This window comes from Pseudopipra pipra, chromosome W (assembly GCF_036250125.1).
Source record: "Pseudopipra pipra isolate bDixPip1 chromosome W, bDixPip1.hap1, whole genome shotgun sequence".
Taxonomy (NCBI): domain Eukaryota; kingdom Metazoa; phylum Chordata; class Aves; order Passeriformes; family Pipridae; genus Pseudopipra; species Pseudopipra pipra.
Genome location: NC_087580.1, coordinates 5729468 through 5745174, shown reverse-complemented (window position 1 = coordinate 5745174; position 15707 = coordinate 5729468). Strand labels below are relative to the sequence as shown.

The 15707-nt window shown below is 59.1% G+C and overlaps 1 protein-coding gene and 1 pseudogene across 1 annotated transcript in view; one reads left to right on the top strand and one right to left on the bottom strand.

Moving 5' to 3' along the window:
- LOC135404433 (zinc finger protein 239-like) overlaps positions 1-15707 on the top strand; it is a 352167-nt pseudogene that overhangs the window by 308071 nt on the left and 28389 nt on the right.
- LOC135404423 (zinc finger protein 501-like) overlaps positions 436-15707 on the bottom strand; it is a 127466-nt gene continuing 112194 nt past the window's right edge. Inside the window, exon 2 of the mRNA XM_064639156.1 lies at positions 436-2161. Within this exon, the coding sequence (XP_064495226.1) occupies positions 768-2009 (1242 nt within the window). The 5' untranslated portion in view covers positions 2010-2161 and the 3' untranslated portion in view covers positions 436-767. The remainder of the gene's footprint in view (positions 2162-15707) is intronic.

The following is a 15707-nucleotide window of genomic DNA, read 5'->3' as shown; positions in this document are numbered from 1 at the left end:
CCAGAAAGGGGGGTGGTCCCCCTGAGCTCCCAACTTCCTCTGGGGTGCTGGGGGCTGCTGGATCCAATCTCAGCCTTGCATTGTGCCAACAGCTGAAATTTAGAGCAATTCTAGAGGGGTGACTGAACCACGTTTGTCCCCCAGGCTTTAATGATGGCATTTAAGGATGTACCTCGACCATCCCTTTAAGGGGGGGTTCAACACGGGGGGGGGGCACGGAAAACAGAGGGTCAGGGCACATTTACCCCACTCTTCAAAGGTCTATTTGCCTCTTAGTGCCCCAGGGAAGCCAAAACCAGATCAGTCCAGTCTGGGCTCTCGGCTGTTCCCCACACCAACTCTGCCCCAAACACATTCCCAAGGCCAGCAAGAACACCACAAAGCAAGCACAGCAGAAACTTTAAATTTTTCACCCCATGAGCCGCCTGAAAGGGGAAGGGAAGGCAGGATCAGCCCCTTGGCCCATCCAGCAGTTTCAATGCAAATCTTCAGGGTTCTTCTTTGGGGAGACCATCCTGACCGTCATGTTATCCGGGAACTGGAGTCTTCTCTTTCTCATCAGATGTGCCAGTCCTTCTTCTTCTTCAGTGTTTGAACTCTATTCCAGCACCAGGTCTCTGCTAAACAGGGGTCACCAGGAATGTTGGTCACCAGGTCTGTGCCCAACGGGGGTCCCTGTGGATCATCCAACGCGGGTCCTCCGATGGCTGATGGAGTTGGAGCAGCGGTCGAAGCTCTTCCCGCAGTCGGGGCACTCGGGGCTTCTCTTACCGGTGGGTCCGTTGGTGTTTGGTCAAGGCAGCCCTCCGGATGAAGCTCTTCCCACACCCCCCACACTTGTAGGGCCTCTCCCCCATGTGGATGCGACGGTGCTTGTGGAGGGTGGAGCTGTCCCTGAAGCTCTTCCCACACTCCCCACATGTGTAGGGCCATTCCCCAGTGTGGATGCGACGGTGGGTGTGGAGGGTGGAGCTGTGCCTGAAGCTCTTTCCACATTCCAAGCACTTGTAGGGCCGTTCCCCACTGTGGATGCGACGGTGGGTGTGGAGGGTGGATCTCCGGCTGAAGCTCTTCCCACATTCCCTACACGTGTAGGGCAGTTCCCCACTGTGGATGTGCCGGTGGTTGAGGAGGTCAGTGCTTGTGCTGAAGCTCTTCCCACATTCCAAGCACTTGTAGGGTCGTTCCCCAGTGTGGGTGAGCTGGTGCCTGAGGAGGTTGGTGCTGCTGCTGAAGCTCTTCCCACATTCCCCACACGTGTAGGGTCTTTCTCTACTGTGGATCATCTGGTGTCGGAGCAGGTGGGAGCTCCGTTTGAAGCTCTTCCCGCATTCCCTACACGTGTAGGGCCGTTCCCCACTGTGGATGAGCTGGTGCCTGAGGAGGTCAGTGCTTGTGCTGAAGCTATTTCCACATTCCAAGCACTTGTAGGGCCATTCCCCAGTGTGGGTGAGCTGGTGCCTGAGGAGGTTGGTGCACTTGCTGAAGCTCTTCCCACATTCCCCACATGTGTAGGGCCTTTCCCCACTGTGGATCATCTGGTGGCTGTGGAGGGCGGAGCTGTGCCTGAAGCTCATCCCACACTCCCCACACGTGTAGGGCCGTTCCCCACTGTGGATGTGCAGGTGGGTGAGGAGGCTGGTGCTTGTCCTGAAGCTCTTCCCACATTCCAAACACCTAAAGGGCTTTTCCCTGCTGGGAGGCTGCTCAGGGACCACCAGCTCGCAGCTCCCCCTCAAGCTCCGGTCGCCTTCCCGGCACACGCTGGCTCTTTCCTCCTCACAGCCCCCTGGGATGGCTTTGGAGCCCCTCCTGCGGGGGCATCTCCGGCTCTTTTCCTCCCTGCTGCCTTCCTGCGCCAGGGAGCCCTTCAAAACGGCCTCTCCCACCAGGCTCTGCCGCCGGGATTTGTCCTCCGCGCTTTCCGGCCTCACCTCGGGGCCTGGGGCAGGAAGCAACAAGGACACGCAGGGGATTTGCCTCCAGCCCACAGGGAAGCCCAAGGACATCCCCCCAACTCCGGCCCCGGCAGGACGGCCACAAAAGACCGACCCAAAGGGGCACTGACTTCCTCCTCACCTGCCTGGGGGGTCCGCGGCATCTTCCTCTTCCTCGCAGCCTCCTCCTCCATCTGCCCAAGCTTTGGGAAGCAGAAATCCTGCTGGGGGGGGGGGGGGGGAAGGGGTGAGTGTGTTGCCCAAGTCCATCTCTGGAACTCACCGGGCATCCTGTGTCCCTGAAAACCTCCAAAACCACCAACATTCAGCCCAGAAAAAAACAAAACAACAAGATTTGGGAAAAAAAACCCGCACAAACTGCCCGCAAATTTGCAAAAGATCAAGAGTCAGCAAAAAAAATACTCCAAAATATGAACATTCAGCTCAAAAAAGCCCTCCCAGACGTTTCCCTTCTCTGCTCTCTGCACCTTTACCTTCTGGGCTCTCCCCTCTCTGGGCTGCTGGGGGTCCCGCTTAGGGATGCCGGGGCTTTTGGGGGTCCCAGGGGTCCCTTCTCCCGTCACTCTCTGCTTCAGGGGGCCGGGTTCCCAGACATTCCCCCTCTCCCCCTTCTCCACTTTCTTGGCCCGGGGATCCCAGGGGTCCCCACTGCCCAGGCTCCCCCTTCTCCGGGATCCCCCTTGCAGCCTCCCGGGGCTCCTCCCTCTCCCTGCTCCCCCCTCCAGCCTGCCGGGGGTCCCCCAGCTCCGCCATCGCCCCACTCCGCTCTCCACACTCCGGGGCTCCCGCCCTTCCTCCCCCCACCCCCGGCTCTCCCGAGGGCTCCCCAAACCCGCTGCCTCGGCTCCCTCCGGCTCCCCCGGACCAGCCCCCCCCGCCCACACCGGGCTCACAATGGAGCCGCCGGGGCCTGACCCACCAACACCAACCCCCAACAAGGGGGGGACCCGCAGCCCCCCGACCACCCACGGGGCTCTGCCCACAACCCACCCCGACACCGCCCCAAAACACCCACCGGGGACCCCCAACAGCCCCCCGGCACACAGCCCCGCACAAGGGCCGCCTGTGCCCGAGCCAACAAAACGCCCCCACAGCCGGGGGGACACCAGAGGCTGCCCCGGGGCAACGAGAGCAGGGAGCGGATCGGGCCCCGCACACGTGGCCGGGCTCTTGGGTCAGCCGGCCGGGATCGGGAACAACAGCACGGCCCCGACCGCCGGGGAGGGGGAGAAAAACAAGGGGTGAGCGCATTGCCTTGGGAGTTTCTGCTGCCCAAGTCCATCCGTAGAACTCACCGGGCATCCTGTGTCCATAAAAACTCCCAGAACACCAACATTCAGCCCAAAAACCCCTCCCAGGAGTTCCCCCTCTCTGCTCTCTGGGGTTAGGGGGGTCCCCCCTGTCTGGCCTGATGGCACTTCTGCCTGCATTGGGGGTCCCCCTTCTCCGGGCTGCCGGGGGTCCTGCGGCTCCGGGGGGTTCCCACTCACCGGGGTCCCCTTGAGTGTTGCCAGGGGGGTCCCAGGGCTCACTTCTCCCCACTCTGCCTCCCGGGGCCGGCCGGCCCTCCTCTCTCGCCTCCCACCCTCGCAAACCTCTTGGCGCTCTCGGCTCCCACCACGCCTCAAGGCCCCCCCTCCTCTCCACACTCCAAGGCCTTCCCCCTCTCCGGGACCCCCGCTTAAGGGGCCCGGCGCTCCCTCTCTGCTCCCTCCCCCTCCAGCATTCCAGGGGTCCCCCAGCTCCGGGATCGCCCCTCTCCGCTCTCCCCACTCCGCGGCTACCGGGGTTCCCCCCCGGCTCTCACGGGGGGCCCCCAAACCTCTCTCGCCCCCCCGCCATTGCCGAGCGACCCCCAGGACCTTTTGGCTGCTCTTCTTTGTGCTCCCGCTCGGCTCCTCCCTCGGCTGGGCCGCCGCTTTTGGCGGGTTTCCTCCTCCGGGATCCGCCCCCTGCAGCCCTTCCCCCCCTGGCCCAGCCCCTTCGGGCTCCCCTTGGGCCCCCCTTGGGCCCCCCTTGCCCCCCCCTTGCCCCCAAAGCCATGGCCTCCCGCGGCAGGAGCAGGGCTGGAGCTGGGGCAGGTCGGGATGGGGCAGCGCTGGGCTCTTGGCCGCTCCCGCCCGCACTCGGCCCCCGCCGCAGCCGCCACGGCCGGGACCGCGCGGGGGGGCCCGGCCTGGGCGCCCCCCCCTCCCCCCTGCCCAAATTGCCGTCCCGGGGGGCGCTGGGGGCGAGGGGGGGCGCCGGTGGGCTCGAGGTGGGGAGCGCTGGGCGCTGCGGCTCTGCCGGCACACGGGGGAGTTGCCCCCGCAGCCGGGGGGGCTCCCGGCACCCCCAGTGCCCAGAAAGGTCTCCCCACATGTGGGGTTTGGGGGCTCTGGGTGGGGTGTGAGCGGGTTGGGGGGTCCTTGTGGGTCTGTGGGGCGGTGTCGGGGGGTCCCGGCCCCTTTTGTGGAGCGCTGGGTGCCGTGTTGGGGTGCAGGTGCCCCCCCAGAGCCCCCCCAGAACGGGGTGACACGGGGGGAACTCTGGGTGGTCCCCATTCCTGATCCATCCTGGAGCAACCAGGCTGGGGGCAACTGGGATCATACTGGGAGCGACTAGAACCACACTGGAACTGACTGGGAGCATAATTGGTGTGACTGGGAGCATGCTGAGATCGACTGGGAGAGACGGAGAGACTGGCAGTGACAGGGATCATACTGGGAGGGACTGGAACTATAGTGGGCTGACTGGGAGCAACTGGGACCATGCAGGGGGTAACTTAGATTCTCCTAGGATAGAGTGGTATTGTACTGGGAGAGGCTGGGATCATACTGGGAGTTACTGGAACCAGAGAAGTGGTCCATGGTAGCAACTGGAACCATGCTGGGGGCAACTGGGATCATAGTGGGAGCAGCCAGGCCCCTGCTGAGCTCATACTGGGATCACAGTGGGACTGACAGGGATCATCCTGGGAGTGACTGCAGTAATACTGGGAGTATGTGAGAGGGACTGCAACCATACTGGGGATGACTGGGGTCAAACTGGATTCATATTGGAAGTGTCTGGAAGTTACTGGGATCATACCAGGGGTGACTGGACATATACTGGGATAATACTGGGAGCAACTGGGACCATGCAGTTGGCAAATGGCATCATCCAGTACTCAGACTGGGAGTCCCCGAGAGGGAAAGGAACCATCCTGGGGGGGGACTGGGAGGAACTGGGACCACCTTAGGGGCAACTGGGATCCTATTGGGAGTGACTGGGATCACTGTGGGAGTGACCAGAACCATACTGGAACCATCCTAGCAGTGACTGTTAGTGCCCAGGATCATACTGGGAGTGAGTGGAACTACATAGAGGAGAACTGGGAGCAACTGGGATCATCCTGGAAGAAAATGGGAATGACTGGGAGTGACAGGTTGCATTCTGGAGGCAACTGGCATAGACTGGGAGTGACTGGGATTGTACTGATGGGAACTGGAAACATCCTGGGGCAAGTGGCACTAACTGGGTATGACTGTGAGCATGCTGAGGGCAACTGGGATCTACTGGGAGTGTCTGCAACCATCGTGGGGGTGACTAGGACAACACTGCGAGTGAATTGGACTATGTGGGGGTAACTGGGATCATAATTAGACTGACTGTATCTGTGCTGGAGGCAACTGGGAGCAACTCAGATCACACTGTGAGGAACTGGGAGCAACTGCGACCACACTGGGGGTAAGTGGGGTCATACTGGGATCACACAGTGGGAACCGCTTGGTCCATGCTGGGGGCAATGGGATCATCTTGGGAGCCACTGGGCCCACTGTGAGGGTGACTGGGGTTATACTGGGAATAACTAGGACCACACTGGGGGGACTGGGAGTGGCTGTGAGCAACTGGGATTATGCTGGAAGCTACTGGGAGCAACCAGGAGTGAGTGGGACCACATTGGCAGCAGCTGGGATATACTGGGAAAGACCAGGAGGGACTGGGTTCATACTGAGACTGACTGGGATCATAGTGGTAGTGACTGGGAGTACCAGGGATCACACTGGGAGCAACTGGAACCATAGTCAGGGACTGGGAGGAACTGGGACCCTGCTGGGGGCAAATGGCTTTATCCTGGGAGTGCCAGGGCATGTCTGGGTTCATCCTGGGTGTGAGTGCCACCATCTGGGGTGTCACTGGGATCCTACTGGGATGGTCCTGGGAGGGACTGGGAGGGAGTGGAACTCTAGTGAGGTGACTGGGAGCAACTGGGACCATGCAGGGGGTAACTTGGATCCTACTTGGAGAGAGTGGTATCGTACTGGGACTGACTGGGATCATAGTGGGATGATACTGGGTATGACTAAAAGTGACTGAGATGATACTGGGGGTGACTGGGAACATGTTGGAGGCAAGTGGGATCTACTGGCAGTGGCTGGGAGTGACAGGGATGATACTGGGAGTGACTGGAAGCACAGTAGGGGTGAATGGGAGCAACTGGAACCACACTGGGGGCAACTGGGCTCATAATGGGATCATCCTGGGAGTGACTGCAATAATATTGGGAGTATGTGAGAGGGACTGCAACCATACTGGGGATGACTGGGATCAAACTGGATTCATACTTCAAGTTCCTGGGATCATACTAGGAATGTCTGGACTCATAGTGGGATCATCCTGGGAGCAACTGGGACCATGCAGGGGCAAATGGCATCGTCCAGGCAGTGACTGAAAGTGCCTGGGGCCATACTGGACTCAGACTGGGAGTCCCTGAGAGGGAAAGGAACCATTGTGGGGGGGATTGGGAGCAACTGGGACCACCTTGGGGGCAACTGGGATCCTATTGGGAGTGACCAGGACCATACAGGAACCACCCTAGGAGTGACTGTCAGTGACCGGGATCATACTGGGAGTGACTGGAACTACAGAGAGGGGAACTGGGAGCCAGTGGGGCCATGCTCCAAGGAACCCCCAAACTCACTCAGAGCCCACCCAGGACCCCACCTAACCCTTTTTTTGGGGGGGACATTTATGGGCACTGGTGTTACTGGGAGCTCCCCCGGCTGCAGGTGAGGAGCTCTGGGGTGAGAGGGGGTGTTGGGAAGGGGGGGGTCAGTGAGTAAGAGGGGATAAAAGGGGTGGCGGGACCCCAAAGTGAGTGGGAGGGGAGTGGGACCCCCCAAAAGTGGAGGGGGAGGGAGACTGAGAATTGGAGGCTGATGGGAAAGGGGTGGGACAGGTCAGAAAAGTGGTGGAAACGGGAAGGTGGAACCCCCAAAGTGAGCATGAGGGGGTTGGGGATTGGGGGATGATGTGTAAGAGGTGGGAGAGGAGGAAAAAGTGGAGGTTGGGACCTCATAAGTGATCCTGGGCGGGCTGGGAATTGAGGGGAACCATGGAAAAACATTGTCAGAGAGAAAATTGGGTGACCCGAGTCCTGGATGCTTTTAGGAAAGAGGTCTGAACATTTCTTGAACAATGGAGGGGGGTGACTTTTTTATTCTTGACCTTTCCAGTTCTCCATTTGGGGGCAGGATGTCCTCTGGGCCAAGGTTTTGTTCCCTTTGCAGTGAGTGCAGCCTCAGAGGGCTGAGCCCTCTCTGGCTGGGCTTGGCCTCTCCTGCAGAGACTCAGGCCTGGCTGGGCTGCCCCAGGCAGACGCTGCAGGAAGAAGAGCTCAGGCCGCCTGGCTCTGGTGTCCCTGGGGCTCAGCCTGTGCCCCATTGCTGTGCAGGGGCTGAGCCCCACCTCTGCCTCGGGGCCTTGGCCAAAGGGCTGGCAAGGAAGAGGCCCAGCAGCCTTGGGGCCTGCCCAGCTTTCCTCCTCCCTGGGGGCTCTCACTCCTCCCCTGACACCGTGTGGGCCCAAGGCCTTGCTGGCTTCGGGCTCACGGCCCGCCGGCACCATCCCAGCAGCCTGACCCCCCTCCTTCCCCTCTCTCCAGCCTCTCCTGCCTTTTCTGGCAAGGGGCCATCCAAGGAAAACCCCGGTTCTCAGCAATGGCACCTGTGGCACGGCTGCAAGGCTCTAGTGGGCCAGGCAAGAGCAGGAGCACCGAGAGCCTGAGGAGCCAGGAGATGCCCTGGCTGGGCATCGTGCTGCTGCGGGACGAGCTGACACCTCTGCACAGTCTCTGCCCGTCCCTGCCAGCCGACTTCTGCCCAGGCTCTGGGCACGGGGACGCAGCACTGACAGTTTTCAGCCACCGCGCTGTTCCACAGAGGCTGTGATGTCACAAGGCCCTTGCCTGGCAGCCAGGAGATGGGCAAGGCAAGGCAAGGATGGAGCCTCTGAGCCACCAGCACGCTGTCCCCAAAGGCTGGGCTGGCACAGAAGCCCAGAGTCCATGAGGTTGGCAGAGACTTGTGAGATCAACCGGTGTCCAGCCTACGCCCCATCCCCAGCACGTCAAGCAGACCACGGCACTCAGTGCCATGGCCAGTCTTTGCTTAAACACCTCCAGGGACAGTGACTCCACCACCTCCCTGGGCAGCCCATTTCAATACCTAATCCCTGTTTCTCTCCAAAAAGTCCTGCTCCTGTCCCTGACAAACAGCCCCTGACAGGCAGGTCCTCGTGTCTTCTTGTCCTGTCGCCTGTTGCCTCGGAGAAGGGGCTGACCCCCACCTGGCTCCAGCCTCCTGTCAGGAACTTGTGGACAGGGAGAAGGTCAGCCCCGAGCCTCCTCTTCTCCAGGTTGGAGAAGCCCAGCTCCCTCAGCTGCTCCTCACAGGACATGCACTGCAGACCCTTGCCCAGCTCCACTGCCCTGCTCTCCACCCAGTCCAGCCCCTCAAGGTTCTCCCTGAATTGAGGGGCCCAGAGCTGGACACAGCACTCCAGCTGTGGCCTCACCAGTGCCCAGTCCAGCAGAAGCATCACTGCCCTGCTCCTGCTGCCACACTCTTTCTGATCCAGGCCAGCCTGCCCTTGGCCTTCTTGCCCACCCGGGCACCCACTGGCTCAGGTTCAGCCTCTGTCCACCAGCACCCCCAGGGCCTCTCCCACGGGGACCCTTTGCAGTTCCTCTGCCCCCGGCCTGGAGCTGCAGGGGGTTCTTGTGGCCAGAGGCCCCAAAGGCACCAAAGGCACTCTTGAACCTCATGCCCACGGGCTCAGCCCAAAGGTCCAGCCTGTCCAGGCCCCTCTGCACAGCCTTCCTACCCTCCAGCACATCCACACTGCAAGCCAGCTTGGGGTCCTCTTCCAATTTGCTCATGGAAGACTCAATGCCCTCCTGCACATCCCCACGAAAAATATGCAACAGGACTGGGCCTGTTACCCAACAAGTTCTAGTGCTTGGCAAAGGAGCCCACCCAGCAGTGGGGAGAAACTGCTGGCAGGAGATTGAATGGGGGCAATAGACAATGGATGATGGACAAGTTCTGGGCCATGGCCATTTGTTAGAAAAACAAAGTAAAAGTTGAAGGCCTGCCATATTTCAGTGGTCAGAGACCTGGCAGAGAAATCTATTTTTGAGACCTGGACACAAAGAAGGCAGAATTTCTAAACCACAAAGACCCTTAGAGAAACCAGAGATGAAGACAAAACTAACACAGACAGTTACTGAGGCTCTCCCTATCTAGGGAAAAGACAAGAAAAGGACAAAAATTGTGGACTAAGTATCATACAAAGTGAGAAATCAAGACCCAATAGAAGAGAGAATAAGAATTCCTGCAGAAAACTTGTAAGCCAATGGACAGGAATTCTTTTGTTTGCTAAAATGCAGAATTAGTTAAAAGTTTTGAGAACTTATGTCCAAGTGTTAGAGAGCAATTCCTGTGTCCCTTCAGCACTGAATGAAGTAGGGTCACCTCTGGAATCCAACCAACTGCTCAGAGATTTTATTCCCCGGCTTTCGCTGACAGTTTCTGGGGACCCAGATGAGACAAAGCAGCGCCGACAGGGCAGAGCAGAGGAATCGTTGGCCCTGCAGCGTGTACCAAAGGAGTTTTGGGGAGATCTTCCAGTTCCCTGGTCTGGAGAGTTCACCACGCCTTCTTTTCTGGGAAAAAGAACACGCCATGAATTTTGGGTCCTTGATTTTAAGGCCTTTTGCCTGCACATAAGGCACAGCAATGGGAAGGATGCAGCGTGAGGCTGAGAGGTTTCTGTCATGGTTTGTGGGCTTGGGTGAGATTGGGCCAGAATTACAGGACACCTGTAAAATCTGGGCTTTGGGAAAGGTTGGGGAGGGTTGGGAAAGGTGTTCAAAGGATGGTTTTGCCTGAGGTGTTAAACATGGGAGCGGGTCTATCTTCCCAATTAACAAGAGAAGAGATCCCAGAAAGCTCCCCTGCAGGTTGTGTTTTAGGGAACAGGAGAAGAGACCAAGGGTAAGGGGTTTCTTTCCTGGAGGGAAGGGCTGTCGTTCACTTGCAGGAGCCCTGCGCTGAAATTGCCAGTCTGACTGCCCAAACTGAACACAGATGAAGATTCCTGCCAGAATAAAGGTGCCCCATGGAGTGCCCAGGGTGGCCCCCCAACTGCATCTGAAACCTCAAGGTTCCAGGCTTTCTTTCCTGGGGGAAAGGCCGTGACATCCCAAAGAGTCCCGTGGCAGACAGGTGGGGCTGCACTGTGGGGGTGTGAGGTGTTGGTTCTTTGTTTTCCAGGGGCTATTCCAGAATGGAGAGGACAGGCTGTGACATCACAAAGGGGCCCGTGGCACATGGGTTGGGCTGCACTGAGGGCTGTGAGACATTGGTGTTTTGGTTTCCAGCAGCCATTCTGGAATGGAGGGGATAGGCTGTGACATCACAAGAGGGCCCATGGCACAAAGGTGGGGCTTCACTTTGGGGTTGTAGGGCGTTGGTTCTTTGGTTGCCAGGGGCTATTCCAGAATGGAGAGGACAGGCCAGAATGGACAGGACAACAAAAGGGCCCAAAGCACATGGGTTGGTCTGCACTATGGTGTGGGGTGTTGGTTCTTTGGTTGCCAGGGCCTATTCTGGAATGGAGAGGACAGGCTGTGACAAGAAGTGCCTGTCAGAACTGCAAAGATGGGCGCACAAGAATCTTATGTGGGCATATTCTCTGCTCTGCCCTGCACACCCTAGTGCTGGGGTCAAAACTCAGCCTCTCTGCTTCCCTCTCCTGAGGGACTTGTTCTTAGACATCCCTTTCCCCTACGCTCCTTTCAAAAGCTCTCCTGGCAATTCCCAAGCCTGTACCCGCTCTAATCCCTTCTCTGTCCTCTTCCCACTCCCCTGGTCAATCCCAACATCCCAGGACAGGGATCCCAGTTGCCTGGCTGCACTCCCACCTAGTTCCATATGCTGGGCCATGATATCCCAGCACTGGAGCAGCCAGGTCAGCAGGGGCTCTCCCAGCTGGAGGCTGAAATCTTTTCACATCTCTCACAGCTCAGCCGGGGATGGGGATCGGGTGATTATCTCTGGCCCTGCCTCTTGCTCCTGTTCTGAGGGCTCTGCTTCCCCTTCATCCCTCACTAATTGAGCTGATTTGGTCTTGGATTTCTTCTGTAGAGGGACAACTGCTACCGGCACAGGTTGTTCCTCTGCAGTTTGAGTGGCCACGGCACCTCTTGGTCTCCTTTCCTCCTCCTCCCTCTGAGGGCACTGGGTCTTAGTTTAACAAGATTACAACTTAGAAATTAAGAGACTTCAGGTGGAAGTGTGGAAAAGAAGCAGCTTTTTATTAACCAAATCTGAATAAACAACAAATGGTGCAACCAAAAACTTTCAGAAGAAACAAAACAAAGTCCCAAATCCCCAGGTGGGGGGGAGAAACTGTCCCGGCAGTTCAAAGCTCTCGCAGCCCCGTGTGCTCGCAGCCAGCAGTGAAGGAGTCCCTTTTCCCAGGGGCAGTCCCCAAAGCAGAACACCTCGCTCCCAGATGGGTCGGGCTCTCTCTATCTCTATCTCTCTCGGTCGCTCTCCACGAGGTGTCCCGGGCGGAAAAAACTTCCTCTCAGGAAAAGAGAACAAGGTGGCCAAAACCAGCTCCCGCTCTGTCCGGTCCCGGACAAACCCCAAAAGCCCCCGAACAAAGGACCCCCCGCCCTCCCCGCGGCCACCGCGGTGTCCCCGAGAGCCGCCCTCCCCCCACTGCCCCTGCCCAGCGCCTGCGGCTCCGCTCCAACCCACCCCATCCCGGGAGACACAGATGGGAATGGGGGGACACTGGGAAACAATTCCAACACCTCTTTTCAAACCTCTGACACCTGCTTCCCAGACATTCCCTAAGAAGGGGCTTCCCGTGGCCTTGAGCCAGGGACCAACCTTTGTATTGAACCAACTCCTGGAGAGACACGTTCCCATCCCTGTCCCCATTCCCATTCCTGGGGTTCCCATCCCTCTCCCCATTCCCATTCCTTGGGTTCCCATCCCATTCCCACTTCCTGCTGTGCCAACCTGCTCCCAGTGTCCCCGTTCCTGTCCCCACTATCCCTATCCTGGTCTCCCATGTCCCCATTCCCATTCCCGGTGTCCCAATTCCCATTCCTGGTGACTCCAACCTGCTCCCAATGACCCCATTCCTAATCCTGGAGTTCCCATTCCTGCTGTCCCCAACCTGCTCCCAGTGTCCCCATCCCTGTCCCCAATGTCCCCATCCCAGTCCCCCCTGTCCCCATTCCTATTCCTGGTTCCCACAGAGGAACTGCCGGATGCCGGAGGAGGGAGCCAGGATTTATTGCCCAAAGTAGGAGATTTTCACACCCAAATTAAAACCTCAGGAATAATTGTGGTCCTGGGTTTCACACGGGAAAAAGCAGGAAGTTGATCCATCGGGAAGAGCCGCAGGGGTCCGGGGTGGGTGGGAGCAGCGGGATGAGCTCTGCCAGCAGCTCCTGCCTTTCCTCAGGAAAAGGGAAGGGGCGGATCCAGCTCCGGGATCGCTCAGGCTGTAATTCCTGCCGGGATGAGAGCGGGGAAAGGAGCCACCATGTCCCTGTTCCCATCCCAGGGGATGGAGGCGGCTGTGGAGCCCAGGGAGAGTAGGAACTGCTCCGGAATCCCACCCGATCCTGCTCTGTCCATCCCACGCCAATCCCACTCCAGAATCCAGCCCTGATCCCAGTCCACAATACCACCTGATCCCACTCTGGAATCCTGCCCTGAGCTGGAATCCCCTTCCAATCCCACTCCAGCCATTAGGCCCCCATTCCCCTCTGGAATCCTGGCATCCATCCTGGGATCCCTGCCCAGAGGATCTGGATCCACACACGCTGCTGGGACTCACTGGTGGGCGCGGGGTCGTATCCATTCCCCTCCCTCTCCCCTATGGAAAGAAAGCGGGATCAGCACCCGTGGCACAGGATCCCCGGAATGCTGCCGGGCGGATCCGTGCCCCTTCCCGACCCCCATCCCGGGAGTTACCGGATCGGAGCTTCCAGACACCGACTCCCATGAGGCCGATGATGATGATGATGGCAGCGATGACGGACACAGTGTCCGAGTTAGAACAGCTGGGACCGATTCCCCTCTGGATGGGTGTAGCCCAAAACTGTGGATTCTATGGCCTTCCATGCCATTTTCCCAGGAACTGTTGTCAGGAGAGGCCTGCCAGGTGGGGGGGATGTCCTGAGCACCCTCCTACCCTTTTATGGACTGAGCATCCTCATACCCTTTTTTGGACTGAGCACCCTCATACCCTTTTATGGACTGAGCATCCTCATAGCCTTTTATGGATTTCCCCACTCTGAGGGAAGAACTAAGCATCCTTTTATGGAATTCCCGCTCTGAGGGGAGGACTGGGCATTCCTCCCTGAACTGGAGAATATATAAACCTGGAGTTTCGGAGCCTTTTTACCACTTGTGGGATCCAGAGGAGGACTGCAGCTCACCGCTCTCAACCAGCCTGAGACCACCCCCCTCAACTGGACTGCAATTCCCACTTTTGACCAGACTGCAACAGCTCTCCCACCAGTAGGTTTTTTTCTCCTCTCCCTTTACTTTGGACTGGGGGGGGGGCCAAGGAACACCACTTTGCTCATGCCTTAGGGTGCTGGGTTCTACATTTGGGTTTTGTGGATTCAAACCAATTGCTTGTCTGTATAATCAGACTTATTGGGCAAGGGGGGCCCAAGGGGGGCCCAAGGGGGGCCCAAGGGGGCTGGGCCAGGGGGGAAGGGCTGCAGGGGGCGGATCCCGGAGGAGGAAACCCGCCAAAAGCGGCGGCCCAGCCGAGGGAGGAGCCGAGCGGGAGCACAAAGAAGAGCAGCCAAAAGGTCCTGGCGGTCGCTCGGCAATGGCGGGGGGGCGAGAGCGGTTTGGGGGCCCCCCGTGAGAGCCGGGGGGGAACCCCGGTAGCCACGGAGTGGGGAGAGCGGAGAGGGGCGATCCCGGAGCTGGGGGACCCCCGGCAGGCTGGAGGGGGGAGCAGGGAGAGGGAGGAGCCCTGGGAGCCCCGGGAGGCTGCAAGGGGGGTCCCGGAGAAGGGGGAGCCTGGGCAGTGGGGACCCCTGGGATCTCCAGGCCAAGAAAGTGGAGAAGGCGGAGAGGGAGAACATCTGGGAACCCAGCACCCTGAAGCAGAGAGTGAGGGGAGAAGAGACCCCTGGGACCCCCAAAAGCCCCGGCATCCCTAAGCGGGACCCCCAGCAGCCCAGAGAGGGGAGAGCCCAGAAGGTAAAGGTGCGAAGAGGAGAGAGGGGAAACTTCTGGGACGGTTTTTTCAGCTGAATGTTCATATTTTGGAGTATTTTTTTTGCTGACTCCTGATCTTTTGCAAATTTGCAGGCAGTTTGTGCGGGTTTTTTTCCCAAATCTTGTTGTTTTGATTTTTTCTGGGCTGAATGTTGGTGTTTTGGAGGTTTTCAGGGGCACAGGATGCCCGGTGAGTTCCAGAGATGGACTTGGGCAACACACTCACCCCCTTTTTCCCCCCCCCAGCAGGATTTCTGCTTCCCAAAGCTTGGGTGGATGGAGGAGGAGGCTGCGAGGAAGAGGAAGATGCCGCGGGCTCCCCAGGCAGGTGAGGAGGAAGTCAGTGCCCCTTTGGGTCGGTCTTTTGTGGCCGTCCTGCCGGGGCCGGAGTTGGGGGGATGTCCTTGGGCCTCCCTGTGGGCTGGAGGCAAATCCCCTGCCTGTCCTTGTTGCTTCCTGCCCCAGGCCCCAAGGTGAGGCCGGAGAGCGCGGAGGACAAATCCCGGCGGCAGAGCCTGGTGGGAGAGGCCGTTTTGAAGGGCTCCCCGGCGCGGGAAGGCAGCGGGGAGGAAAAGGGCCGGAGATGCCCCCGCAGGAGGGGCTGCAAAGCCAGCTCAGGGGGCTGTGAGGAGGAAAGAGCCAGCGTGTGCGGGGAAGGCGGCCGGAGCTTGAGGCGGAGCTGCGAGCTGGTGGTCCCTGAGCAGCCTCCCAGCAGGGAAAAGCCCTTCAGGTGTTTGGAATGTGGAAAGAGCTTCAGCCAGAGAACCACCCTCCTGAGGCACCAGCTCATCCACACTGGGGAACGGCCCTACATGTGTGGGGAGTGTGGGAAGAGCTTCAGTGACAACTCCAACCTCCGCAAGCACCGTCGCATCCACACTGGGGAACGGCCCTACACGTGTGGGGAGTGTGGGAAGAGCTTCAGTCAGAGCTCCACCTTCCACAACCACCGTCGCATCCACAGTGGGGAAAGGCCCTACACGTGTGGGGAATGTGGGAAGAGCTTCAGGAAGAGCTCCCACCTGCTCCGACACCAGATGATCCACAGTGGGGAAGGCCCTACACGTGTGCGGAGTGTGGGAAGAGCTTCAGGGACAGCTCCAGCCTTTGCAAACACCGTTGCATCCACACCAGGGAATGGCCCTACAAGTGCTTGGAATGCGGGAAGAGCTTCAGC